This window comes from Capricornis sumatraensis, chromosome 3 (genome assembly GCF_032405125.1).
Source record: "Capricornis sumatraensis isolate serow.1 chromosome 3, serow.2, whole genome shotgun sequence".
NCBI classification, from domain to species: domain Eukaryota; kingdom Metazoa; phylum Chordata; class Mammalia; order Artiodactyla; family Bovidae; genus Capricornis; species Capricornis sumatraensis.
Window position 1 is genome coordinate 83,054,489 of NC_091071.1, and position 14,375 is coordinate 83,068,863.

General features: G+C 41.5%; 1 protein-coding gene across 3 annotated transcripts in view; it reads left to right on the forward strand.

Annotated features, from left to right (window-relative positions):
• ACVR1 (activin A receptor type 1) overlaps nt 1-14,375 on the forward strand; it is a 125,768-nt gene that overhangs the window by 86,229 nt on the left and 25,164 nt on the right. For all 3 annotated transcript variants that reach the window (XM_068968570.1, XM_068968569.1, XM_068968571.1), the window contains exons 3-5: nt 1,142-1,405; nt 3,557-3,768; nt 11,352-11,451. In XM_068968570.1, coding sequence (XP_068824671.1) covers nt 1,142-1,405; nt 3,557-3,768; nt 11,352-11,451 — 576 coding nt within the window. The remainder of the gene's footprint in view (nt 1-1,141; nt 1,406-3,556; nt 3,769-11,351; nt 11,452-14,375) is intronic.

A 14,375-nucleotide genomic window follows, 5' to 3' on the forward strand; every position in this document is an offset into this window, starting at 1 on the left:
ACAGAGGGTTCAGGGACTAGAAGGGAGCCTGTGTGTGCTGCAGACCTTCAGGGGGTTTTGAAAGGCGACACCCCTTTATATGAACATTGCTTTGGTCAAAGTGGCCTCAGCAGACTAATCAGGGGCCTCCAGGAATTGGCTGTTTATACACTGTCTTCACTTTCCTTCTCCACTAGTGGAAACGTTAGTACCAGCAAGTCTGAACTAATTATTCTAACACAGGAAAGAAAAGAGTGATTTGAAAGATGAAACTGCAAATGAGTGTTTTCAGAAAGAGACAATTAGGAGGTCTGGTGAGGTATGCTTCACTGATGATCTGTCTTGTGCCTTGGACCAACCGGTGTAGGCTTTTCCTTTAGTCCCACGTGTTACTTTACTGTTCAAACACTGTTCCGTTCCCTTTGTCTTTTTGTGCCTCCATCCTCAATAATTAGTGCCAATTTTTTTTTTCTGCCAGGTGAAAATGTTTTAGCAGTGATGAATTCCCATAGTAATTAACGTAAAAACTTAAGTGTTCCCCTACGGAAAAATTAATCTAGACATCTAAGCGAAACTATCGATAATATGGATATGTAATTATAGACCGTGCACCTTTGTGAACTCTTCTGTACTGTTGTGTTTCTGAAGCAGGCAGGTGATGGCAGGAACATCAGCTGCCCTTGTGTGAGTAGCTGACGGGGTTTTGTATGCAGCTAGCCAGGGCTGGTATTAGCAGATGCCATGTATCTGGGAGCCTCTTCTACAAAAAATAAAAGTAATGAGCATTATGTTCTGGTAAAAACATTCTGATTTAAGAACTGGGGTATGAGGGCCCACCAGACCAAAGATACCTTGAAAGCCACAATGGGAGAAGTCCATTTTCAGAAGCCTGTAACAGATGATAACCGTTCTTCAGCCTGGTAGGATCTAAAAGCACACCCAGCTTATAGAAACACACTCATATCTTGAGAGGTGATTACTATTTGGTGGTTGGTCAGATGAGAGATACAAGATCATGACCAGTGGTGATGCTTCACCTGACTTTCGGTTCGGTTAATGTGTTTGTATTGGTCTTGGAGAGACTGCATGATTCCCCCAGTGGGGTTACAACCCACACAGTGATTTTTGTTTGTTTGTCTTCCTTTCTCTCCCCACTTTGCAGATGAGAAGCCCAAGGTAAACCCCAAACTTTACATGTGTGTGTGTGAAGGCCTCTCCTGTGGGAGTGAGGACCACTGTGAAGGCCAGCAGTGCTTTTCCTCGCTGAGCATAAATGATGGCTTCCACGTCTACCAGAAAGGCTGCTTCCAGGTCTACGAGCAGGGGAAGATGACCTGTAAGACCCCGCCGTCACCTGGCCAGGCTGTGGAGTGCTGCCAAGGGGACTGGTGTAACAGGAACATCACGGCCCAGCTGCCTACTAAAGGTTCCCATGGACTTTTCTATTTCTAGGTGAAGGGTTTTAGTTAGTCTTATCCTGGTTCTTTGTGGGTTAAAGATGTGAGTAGCCACAAGGCTTTCCTCCTACTCTTTGAACAATGGGTGACAAGGAAGTTAGGTCCAGTGGGGAAGAGAAAGGCATGGCCTTCTGGAATTTATAAGGAGGATGGGCGTATTGGGGAAAGTGAGCGGAGTGATACCTACTGTGGGGACGATTTGGCAGACCAGATGTCATGAGAGGGTGAGTAGCTCCTGATACCTTTTTCTGAAAGGGGCTATGAGATCATAATTTCTAAAACAGTTGTGCTTATTAGGGACTTGTCTCTATGTTGAGCATGTAGAGAGGGAAATGGAACATAAGGCTCTGGTATATGAGAGGACTACCTTTCCTTCTTAAGAGGAAGGAGACAAAGCCATTCTCCTGTATCAGACGCCCAGTGACCTGTCACTGCAGCCTGAGGCTGGGTGAGATTTCACCGCAACCTTATAGTTTATGTGGAACCGTCTCCATATTATAGTCAGTATGGACTTCAGTCCTCTTCCGAAACTGCTTCCCCATAAAATGAGCCCTAAACTGCATCTCAAAGTCCCTACAAATATTAATGTACCTTAATCTGTAGATACAGCCCAAGCCAAATTTACTTTCTTAATATATAGTACATTTTTAACAGGTGTCCTTAATCAATCTTACACTCACACAAAAAAGAAACAAACTATAGGAGAGGTTATGAGGAACATCCAAGGCCAGAAATGCTAACTAGCAAGAGAGAGAGAAAAATGAAAAAATAAAAACAAACAAAAAACTGATACAAGATCATGTTGCATAATTCATAATTTTTAAAGTTATGGTGAGGACCTTAAGGTCTATATAAAGGTTAAAGTCTGATAAGCAAATAGGATTGAATAATAAAATAGATTTTGTATTAAATGGTTAAAACTAAAAAGGGTACTTGATGGAATAAACTTTTAAACTTTGTGAGTTAAGCTGTGATTAATAGAGTGGATGGACCATGAAAAATGTCTGCATTCACATAAAAATCATGTCTACAGTATGAAAAGTTTCTCATCTGCAGAAGACTCTGCCAGATTAGAGTTGTAATACAAAATTTATTTACTGAAGGAATTTCTAATTTAATTAGGGAGGCATGATATTTATAATTTAATGTTGTACATAATTAGTTTTATACTTTATCTTACAAATGACATGTACCTTGGAGTATTATGTGCCAAGTTGTTGATTAATTTGGATTTGGAAAGTTTAGAGAAATTTATAAAGGAAATTCAGCTTGAGATTGGATGACTGAAGGGGCCAGGAACATGGAAAGAATATGACCTTCATGGGGAAGAAGAGGGCTTGGTTGTCTTAGGAAGGGGTCTGAAATTCAGAGGTGATAATAGCTTTGGGATCTTTTAATTATGACCTTCACTATCCAGCTAAGAAGCTTTGACTTAACTCACTAGACAAGATGAAAGCCTCTGTGACACGTGAGTCAAGTTTAGCTGAATGAATGCATAAATGTTTGAATGGGTAGAGTGATAATGTCTGAGCCAGAGTCAGTGTGTGATTAGGTGCGTGCGTGAATCAGAGAATGAATGTTTTAAGTGAGTGAATTAATGTTGAATACGTGAGTTAAAGAAAGTTGAATGAATAGCTTCCTAGGCATAAATCATGATGTAAAAATAGCAATGAGAATACAGCAATAGATATCCAAGATAACACTGAAGAGAAGGCCCACAGATTGGATAATTTGGTCTTAACTCAGATAGCACTTTCTCATAGGAATATTGCAGCATAATATCTGTCTGTAAGGGCTTGATGATAAAACATCCTTACAGATCAAATCTTAACAAGGATAGTATCAGATTTATATAGTACTTTATATTTTACAGACACTTTTCACACAGATGCATTAAGTTGGTTCTCAGTGGAATTTTTTCAAAATCCTATTGTGTCTAAGTGAATAATGGTTAAATGACTGGGCTGTTGGCCAGGTATTATGAAGTATTTTAGTTTTAGCACTTTGCAACTTATAAAACTATGTGGTCGGGATCGGGAGCTACTTGTTAGGTATTGGTTATGCTAAATATTAAAAACAATGATCCTATAGCCAATTACCCTTCTCTCCCCCATCTCCAGGGAAGTCTTTTCCTGGAACACAGAATTTCCACTTGGAGGTTGGCCTCATCATTTTGTCTGTAGTGTTCGCAGTATGCCTTCTAGCCTGCCTATTGGGAGTCGCTCTCCGAAAATTTAAAAGGCGCAATCAAGAACGCCTCAACCCCAGAGATGTGGAATATGGCACCATCGAAGGGCTCATCACCACCAACGTTGGAGACAGCACTTTAGCAGTGAGTCTGGGCCCCAGGGGACCCCTAGCATGACAGAGATGGCTGAAGATGCTTTGTTACTTCAAGTATGAAATGCTAAGAAGTTACTGATGACTGGACCAAGCGCACTCATACTGCTGGTGTCTTATTTCTAAGCAAGTATATGCTGGCTCGCTTATGTGAGTTTAGTCTCCTCTACGTGAGAACATTGTAGACAGACGTTTACATTAAATGAGTGAGTGGATTTATTTTAGTTGAATCTTGGTAGTTATTTTTCTTTTGGGAGTAAAGGGACAGGGACAGACAATGGTCACCTATAATTTTGATGGTGAGAGGGCAGAGTTGGAGTTGATGGTACTCAGTTACTCTATTTTTAGCAATAATAGGGCTTTTAGGAAAAAAGGCACCCTTTGCCTAATATTAAAAATCACTTTCCTGTCTAGATTATTTTAACACCCTGTAATTTAAGACTTTAAAACCTGACATCCAAAAAAGCAGCTATTACATTTTTTGTGCTCCTGTGCTGCCCCCTCGTGGAGGGCACTCATTTGGTTAAGCCAGTGCTGTGGAATAGAAATACGTGCGGCAAGTGTAATTTAAATTTTTCTAGTTGTTGTTGCTGTTCAGTTGCTAAGTTGTGTCCGACTCGTTGCAACCCCATGGACTGTAGCATGTCAGGCTTCCCCATCCTTCACCATCTCCCAGGGTTTGCTCAAACTCCTGTCCATTGAGTCGGTGATGCCATCCAACCATCTCATCCTCTGTTGCCCCCTTCTCCTCCTGCCCTCAATCTCTTCCAGCATAAGGGTCTTTTCCAGTGAATCGGCTCTTGGCCTCAGATGGCCATAGTATTGGAGCTTCAGCATTGGACCTTCCAATGAATATTCAGGGTTGATTTCCTTCAGGATGGACTGGTTTGATCTCTTTGCTGTCTTTAAAAAAGTTAAAAAAAAAACAACAAAAACAACCCACATACGGTATTAATTTTAAGAATATATTTAACATGACTTAGGTAACATAATAATCATTTCCGTATATAATCATAAAGCGTTATTAATGAGATACTTTGCATCCTTTTTTTTAAAATGAACTTTCAAAATCTGTTGTACATTTGACACGTACAGCACATATTATTCAGGTCAGCCACATTTCTCTGGCTCACTGTCAGCCTTCAGCTTGCACAGAGTTAGAAACCACTGTATTTGTATGTTTTAAAGTTACTCTTTTTGTGCAGTTTAAAATCATGAAATCACATTAAGAAGCGACTGTCTTTTTTCACTTTTTGAAATTGTTTGCTACTGCTAAGTCACTTCAGTCGTGTCCAGCTCTTTGCGACCGCATAGACAGCAGCCCACCAGGCTCCTCTGTCCCTGGGATTCTCCAGGCAAGAATACTGGAGTGGGTTGCCATTTCCTTCTCCAATACATGAAAGTGAAAACTGAAAGTGAAGTCGCTCAGTCATGCATGATTCTTAGCGACCCCATGGACTGCAGCCTACCAGGCTCCTCCATCCATGGGATTTTCCAGGCAAGAGTACTGGAGTGGGTTGCCGTTGTCTTCTCCGTTGAAATTGTTTGTCAAGTGTTAATTTTAAAGCATCTTTAAGCTTTAAGTAGCAAAACAAAAGCAAAAACAATACCCACCTGTGGATGTGCTGTAAAGAGCAATATTGCATAGGAACCTGGAATGTCAGGTCCATGAATCAAGGCAAATTGGACATGGTCAAACAGATGGCAAGAGTGAACGTCGACATTCTAGGAATCAGCGAACTAAAATGGACCGGAATGGGTGAATTTAACTCAGATGACCATTATATCTACTACCGCGGGCAGGAATCCCTCAGAAGAAGTATGAGTAGCCATTGTGGTCAACAAAAGAGTCCGAAATGCAGTACTTGGATGCAATCTCAAAAACGACAGAATGATCTCTGTTTGTTTCCAAGGCAAACCATTCAGTATCACAGTAATCCAAGTCTATGCCCCACCAGTAATGCTGAAGAAGCTGAAGTTGAACAGTACTATGAAGACCTACAAGACCTTCTAGAACTAACACCCAAAAAAAGATGTCCTTTTCATTATAGGGGACTGGAACGCAAAAGTAGGAAGTCAAGAAACACCTGGAATAACAGGCAAATTTGGCCTTGGAATACAGAATGAAGCAGGGCAAAGACTAATAGAATTTCGCCAAGAAAATGCACTGGTCATAGCAAACACCCTCTTCCAACAACACAAGAGAAGACTCTACACATGGACATCACCAGATGGTCAACACTGAAATCAGACTGATTATATTCTTTGCAGCCAAAGATGAAGCTCTATACAGTCAACAAAAACAAGACCAGGAGCTGACTGTGGCTCAGATCATGAACTCCTTATTGCCAATTTCAGACTTAAATTGAAGAAAGTAGAGAAAACCACTAGACCATTCAGGTATGACCTAAATAAAATCCATTATGATTATACAGTGGAAGTGAGAAATAGATTTAAGGGACTAGATCTGATAGATAGAGTGCCTGATGAACTATAGGTGGAAGTTCGTGACATTGTACAGGAGACAGGAATCAAGACCATCCCCATGGAAAAGAAATGCAAAAAAGCAAAATAGCTGTCTGAGGAGGCCTTACAAATAGCCGTGAGAAGAAGAGAAGCGAAAAGCAAAGGAGAAAAGTAAAGATATAAGCACCTGAATGCAGAGTTCCAAAGAATAGCAAGAAGAGATGAGAAAGCCTTCTTCAGCAATCAATGCAAAGAAATAGAGGAAAACAATAGAATGGGAAAGACTAGAGATCTCTTCAAGAAAATTAGCGATACCAAGGGAACATTTCATGCAAAGATGGGCTCTATAAAGGACAGAAATGGTATGGACCTAACAGAAGCAGAAGATATTAAGAAGAGGTGGCAAGAATACACAGAAGAACTGTACAAAAAAATCTTCACGACCCAGATAATCATGATGATGCGATCACTAATCTAGAGCCAGACATCTTGGAATGTGAAGTCAAGTGGGCCTTAGAAAGCATCACTACGAACAAAGCTAGCAGAGGTGATGGAATTCCAGTTGAACTATTTCAAATCCTGAAAGATGATGCTGTGGAAGTGCTGCACTCAATATGCCAGCAAATGTGGAAAACTCAGCAGTGGCCACAGGACTGGGAAAGGTCAGTTTTTATTCCAATCCCAAAGAAAGACAACGCCAAAGAATGCTCAAAGTACCACACAGTTGCACTCATCTCACATGCTAGTAAAGTAATGTGTAAAATTCTCCAAGCCAGGCTTCAGCAATATGTGAACCGTGAACTTCCAGATGTTCAAGCTGGTTTTAGAAAAGGCAGAGGAACCGGAGGTCAAATTGCCAACATCTGCTGGATCATCAAAAAAGCAAGAGAGTTCCAGAAAAACGTCTACTTCTGCTTTATTGACTATGCCAAAGCCTTTGCCTGTGTGGATCGCAATAAACTGTGGAAAATTCTGAAAGAGATGGGAATACCAGACCACCTGACCTGCCTCTTGAGAAATCTGTATGCAGGTCAGGAAGCAACAGTTAAAACTGGACATGGAACAACAGACTGGTTCCAAATAGGAAAAGGAGTACGTCAAGGCTGTATATTGTCACCCTGCTTATTTAACTTATATGCAGAATACATCATGAGAAACGTTGGGCTGGAAGAAGCACAAGCTGGAATCAAGATTGCCGGGAGAAATATCAATAAGCTCAGATATGCAGATAACACCACCCTTATGGCAGAAAGTGAGGAGGAACTCAAAAGCCTCTTGATGAAAGTGAAAGTGGAGAGTGAAAAAGTTGGCTTAAAGCTCAACATTCAGAAAACGAAGATCATGGCATCTGGTCCCATCACTTCATGGGAAATAGATGGGGAAACAGTGGAAACAGTGTCAGACTTTATTTTATTGGGCTCCAAAATCACTGCAGATGGTGACTGCAGCCATGAAATTAAAAGACGCTTACTCCTTGGAAGCAAAGTTATGACTAACCTAGGAAGCATATTGAAAAGCAGAGACATTACTTTCCAACAAAGTAGTCAAGGCTATGGTTTTTCCAGTAGTCATGTATGGATGTGAGAGTTGGACTGTGAAGAAAGCTGAGTGCCAAACAATTGATGCTTTTGAACTGTGGTGTTGGAGAAGACTCTTGAGAGTCCCATGGACTGCAAGGATATCCAACCAGTCCATTCTGAAGGAGATCAGTCCTGAGATTTCTTTGGAAGGAATGATGCTAAAGCTGAAATTCCAGTACTTTGGCCACCTCATGCGAAGAGTTGACTCACTGGAAAAGACTCTGATGCTGGGAGGGATTTGGGGCAGGAGGAGAAGGGGACGACCGAGGATGAGATGGCTGGATGGCATCACTGACTCGATGGACGTGAGTCTGAGTGAACTCTGGGAGTTGATGATGGACAGGGAGGCCTGGCGTGCTGCAATTCATGGCGTCACAAAGAGTCGGACACGACTGAACGACTGAACTGAACTGAAGCTTTAAGTGAGAAAGAGAACCACATGTTATGAATAGGTTACCTCAAGTGCCAAAGGGAAAAGTAATAACATTCTACAGGGTTACTATGCGGAGTCATATGGTCCCTTTTAAAAAGGCAAAGATCTGTGAATATTAGATGTTAAAAGTCATGCTGATACCAAATCGATGCTCTCCTTGTCATTGACTGATGAATTGAAAGGTGGTCAGAGTGGCAGCTTTTAATGTGATTTGGTGGTATTTAATGCCATTACTGTGCATTGCCTAAAACTGTCTTATAAGTCTTGTTCTGCTAGATAACAAAGCTAAAAGTGACTGGGAGTTCTGCACTTAAGCGTTTTGGCTGAAGAAGACTTGCTCTTACCAGTCTTGGGAGCTCAGGTGCTACACCTGGATGACTGCCCTTAGCCAGCTGTGCAGACATTTGATGGTGGCTGATACACGCTGGGAACTAGCCTATCCTACTGCCCTCTCCATCGCTGGACCACAGTCAAGTTTTGTATGAAAACAAGGGGGAAGAAACCTTGTTTAGCTTTCTTTCCCCTACCTATTTAAATTATGCTACATCAAACTGGGAAGAGAGGGGATAAGGACATTTCATTCACAAAGTAGAAAACCAGTTTTTCTTTAGAAGTGTACTTAGAAGTTTATTTCCCATTTTAAGGCAGACAAAATGAGTTCTTTGAGTTAGTAGCCAGGAAGATACAAGGTTGAATCCTGACAAAACTTTAGCAAAAGTATGAGATCGAGTAGTCAGAATTTTGTTTCTTAGAATTGCTAATGTAACTAATCGCATTGGGCACTGCTGGGAACCTCTAGACTAAATTACTATCCAAATGGCTTCTATAATTCTGAAAGTAGAATGATAGCATATGCTAAGATAGTCTTCTCCACTCAGCCATGTTCAGCTCAGTTCAATTCCTTAGTCGTGTCTGACTCTTTGTGACCCCATGAATTGCTGCACTCCAGGCCTCCCTGTCCATCGCCAACTCCCAGAGCGTCCATCGAGTCAGTGATGCCATCCAGCCATCTCATCCTCTGTTGTCCCTTTTTCCTCCTGCCCCCAATCCCTCCCAGCATCAGAGTCTTTTCCAGTGAGTCAACTCTTTCGCATGAGGTGGCCAAAGTACTGGAATTTCAGCTTTAGTATCATTCCTTCTAAAGAACAGTCAGGGCTGATCTCCTTCAGAATGCACTGGTTGGATATCCTTGCAGTCCATGGGACTCTCAAGAGTCTTCTCCAACACCACAGTTCAAAAGCATCAATTCTTCGGTGCTCAGCTTTCTTCACATGTTAAAGGACAGTATATCACGATATGACTTAGTAAACAACACTATTTGAAGCAAGTCATGATTATTGGTTTACAGACTTGCTTATTTAAGTGATAGTCTCATTTACATGACTCAGCAATGTGTACCTTACTAAACAGCTCCCCTGCACTGGAAAAGAAGCCTTGGCATCCAAGAGTCGAAGTAATGTTTGTTAGTCTTTGGTTGATATTTCTTTTTCCCCCTTCTCCTGAAGTCTATGAACTAGGTTTAGAACCAGGACTGCACATTATTTAAAAAAAAACACAGTTTAATTTTCAAAACTATTCTCTCAAAAAAATGGATGAATAAAGAGAAAAGTGAACAGCAAAAGAGATAGGGAGATGTGAAACTACTTCATCTACGTTCAGTTTCTTGCTGATTATCTATTTTGTGGCTTTTAAGAATTCTAAATTTCTTTCTTTGGATGTTCAGATTTTGTTAATTTTGCTGATCAACAGTATTTCAGAGTGGTGCTCAGATTAAGTAAAACACGATGAAATCTGAACAAAGAAATGTATTCCTTCAGCAGGCCAGCTACAATGTTTGGGAAAGGAGGAGCTTTGGGGAGTGTTAGCTCAACATTGCTGTAACATTACCACAATCACCATAGGCGCAGTATTGTTTATTATAGAAAATCCATTCCTGATTCAAAAAGGCATCTGCTTCTTGGCTTGCACTGAGAGTAAGAATGGAAAACTTATGAATGAACTAATTGGGAATCTTTCTTGCAGTGTGTTCATTTTTAAAAGTAGATTTGAAGTGAAGTGAAGTGAAAGTCGCTCAGTCGTGTCTGACTCTTTGTGACTCCATGGACTATACAGCCCATGGAATTCTCCAGGCCAGAATACTGGACTGGTAGCCTTTCCCTTCGCCAGGGGATCTTCCCAACCTAGGGATTGAACCCAGGGTCTCCCACATTATGGGCAGATTCTTTACCAGATGAGCCACAAGGGAAGCCCAGAAGTAGATTTGGGGTATGGTTTTATGTTTTAATGGAAGTTATATTTCTTTTTCTCTCTGCTTTGTGGGTAATTGACATCAAGAATGACACATGGTATATGAAATCATGTGTGAGAAACTTTTGAAAATTGTAAAGCACTATAGAATTTAAAGAATCTTTCATCAGTTAAAAAAATTTTTACAAGTAGACAACAATTTTTTTAAAAAGGAAATGACATAAAGGTATTAATTTCGTGATTCTTGTTCCTTGCCTACCTTAAAGGTAACCTGCATCCTGGACACTCTCTCTGCTTGAGTGTACCACTTTGAGGATGCACACGGCCACTGCCTTAGAGTTGTTTGTTCCTCATTCCTAATTTGTTTGTTGCTTATTAGAGTTCCTTAGCTGGCATGTCAATTAATGTACATCCCTTGATAGATACCATGGGCAGGGCAGAATAGGGTCAACTGTGCTCAGCCTTTGGACTTGAAAACCTTTTATTTTTGCTCCACTTTCTGTCTACTGCTTTCCTTTGGGCTCAACCCTGTATTTTGGGCTTTTTAATTTACATCTTTGACTTGGTCCACTCATTTTCTTTTTTCAGCTATTCTGTTCTAAAACTCTGGGTATAAGAAAGGACTGCTCAGGAAGATCCCTCAGGGAAACCAATCCCATATTAGGGAAGGGACTAGCTTCAGGTTTTCCTAAAGAATAAGATCAGTCCTTCATCCACTGGTGCTTTCCATGCACACGCATGGGTCACGTTTCCAGGATTGCAACCTTCATGCAAGTTACACCCAGATGCACGCTCTGACCCAGAAGCAGTTCCTGAATCCTTTCTCTTTCTCCTTGTTTTGAACTACAGGATTTATTGGATCATTCGTGTACATCGGGAAGCGGCTCTGGTCTTCCTTTTCTGGTACAGAGAACAGTGGCCCGTCAGATCACACTGCTGGAGTGTGTTGGTAATTCTCTTTTCCCTTTCTTTGTGGGTTCTGTGCAGGGTTCGCTGTGGTTCTAGAAGTACATGGACCTTGGAAAATCTGCTGCTTCTTGTCTCTTGCTTGTTAAATGTAAGGAGGTGTGAGATAGCCCTGTGGAGTAGCTATGCTTCTACTCTGTGACTTGTGTTGGAGCGCTTGAACTTGGTAAAGTTCTTTTCAAAGGAGTCTGCCACTAGTTAGTATAGACAATACCTAGTCAAAGGCTTTCAGTTTTAAGTAAACCCTTCACGATATTGGGACTACTTGAAAATGAACTAATATGGCTGTTCCTGACCAAAGACTGGCATTGGTGAATCTGAGGTAAGTTGGTTTTTAGACAATAATCTTGATTATTGCAAGTCTTTACTTTCTCATTCTTCCCCCTTAAAAAAAAAATGAAATAAATTTGCCAACGCTACCCTTATAACTCCTTAATTTAAAGGAGCTATGTGCATTTCTCTGTGGCCTCTTACATTTTTTTCCTGTATCAGAATATATTTGTGTAGAGATGTAATCATAGTGTGTATGTAATGTGTCCCTGTTTTTAGTTTTAAGCTCATACACATTTTCATGTATTTGTACACATCACAGGTATCTGAGTGATTGAGTAATTGTCTATTGAGTAATAACTTTAACAGTACTTGAAAAAAAATGGCACATATTGCTTCTTTTGAGTGAGCAGAATAAACTTCCAGGAATTGGGGCTCCTGGGTCAGATTTTTAACTTTTTATGCCTTGTCTTATATATTGCTGAATTGTCCTCTTAGAAGATGGTGCAGCATGCTTTTTTTTTTAAGTCCTGATTTTTTGGATATTTGCAAGTCACATGACAGTTTTCATTAATTTCTCCTTTAGATGGCGTGCAGGGATGGCCACAGTAGCAGTAACGGATTAGAACCATCTTCACACTCTCCTCCTCGTTCTCCCAGTTTGAGAGGCGTGAGCTGGCTTTGCAGCTCCTGCCATCTCATTTTTTGCTTTCGGGAGGTGACTGGCCATCCTCGGTGGCTTCACCCTTGGCTGCTACCCTCTGACTTTTCTTCCCGGTTTCACGGAAGCCAGGACATCCCCAAATACAGCAGGGGAAGGTGGGTGGGCAGAGGTAGTCAAAACAGCGACTGCCACCTGCAGGAACACAGGCTGCTGGCAGGAGCCCGTGGCCTGTTCTGTAGGTCTGTGGCCACTGTGATTGTTTCTGAACCCCCACTTCATGTTTCTCCACGGTCGACTGTGAGTAGGGAAAATACTAACAAAAGTGGAAAAGCTCCCAACATGCTCACTGCTTACAACCAAGGTGGTTTTCTTATACCAGCTAACATCCTATTTGATTATGAACAAGGGTGACTGGATTGGGATCAGAAGGCAGAGAAGGGGGACATTACCCTCAACCCTGCTGTCGCATGGTACTCACCATTCATGCAATAGCAGCCCTCAGAGGTGGACCCCAGAGTCCAGAGGACAAGATGATATTGCATCTTTAAAAATGCATGCTGTTTGTGGTTGTATCGATATTCTTCAGCATTTTTTAAAATAGTTCAAATTCATCATTTAACTGCCTTAATGCTAAAGAGCCATGCATTTCAGTAGCTTCTAGTGTTCATGTAGTACAGCCTTGGATAAAAATGTATGTCATGAACTGTTTGGATAGTATCTTACCATTTTTGGTTCAAAAATACAGGGAATTAATTGGACTAGATCAGTTGTTACAGGTGGTGATCAATGAACCTCTAAGTTTCAGGTGTTAAAGTATCCTCTTTTGGGTCTCCATGGCCAGGACTTTGAGGCAGCTCGGCTTCCGTTTTCAGGAACTTATGCATAAGGTTGCATTTGCAAAAAGCATTTGACAACTTAAAAGCCTTTGAAAAGCACTGAAGTAGGTTTCTGTTTCAGTTCTGTCTACTTAAACTGACATCTGTCTCTGTTTCCTTTATAGAAAGGATTTGAGGCAACCATATAGTAATGTCCACAATGCTCTGGGGTATTTTTCTCTCCTTCCTAATGAGAATATGAGGACAAAGGGCTAATAAAGATACAGAATGGAACCAAAGGCAGGAGAAGATTAGTGTTCCATTTTGTAGCAGTCCATGCTATAGATCTTAGTCTTCATCTTAAACTACAAATGCTGGACAATTGCCATGACTTTATTCAAGTTAATCCTGCACCCAATACGATTTTTATGACTTGACAGTGGCCCACAGAGCTTCAGGACATAATCTTCTGGACAGACATGCTTTCCTTCTCCATGTTTGGGTTTGCGGTGGCTTGGTTTTGCAGGAAAGAGCTGTTTCCCTGTACACGCATATGTTCCTGTGTATGGTCATTACCAGCCAAGATTACCATCAGCCACTTGGCCTTGGTGGAAGGCCCCATTGCTCTGCAGGTCGGATCTCCTGCTGTAGTGTTCTAGGTTCCGCGCCCGTCTTCACCTTTGATTATACCCCGTGATGATCCCCACTGTCTCATGGTAATTCCCGCCTCCACCTAACCTCCCTGATCATCTACCTGTAATTAAGGAGACGAGTGGAAGCAGGAGCATGTTGTTGACAAGCTGCCAGCTGTGCCGGGACTGTCCTCCATGGATCAGATCACAGCTAGTCACCGTGCTTTGAAAATGTCTTCTCCAAATGGCCTTTTCGGTGTCACCCACTTGTGGCCTCACAGGGACTGTCTCACAAGGGAGCACCCATAACCAGTGTCAGAAATCAGGACTGTTCTGGGATTACTAAGACTTTGCAGATCCTCTTTGGAAATATATCCTCTGCCAAGAAACCCTTTACGGACGGCAGCGGCTGCCCGTCTATTTCCTACACCAGTATTGCTCTGTTTGTGTGTGCGTGTGTTAATCCTTCAGAGCACACATCTCAAACTTCATAGTCTCCTTTGTGAAAAATATAAAGGCCTATGTA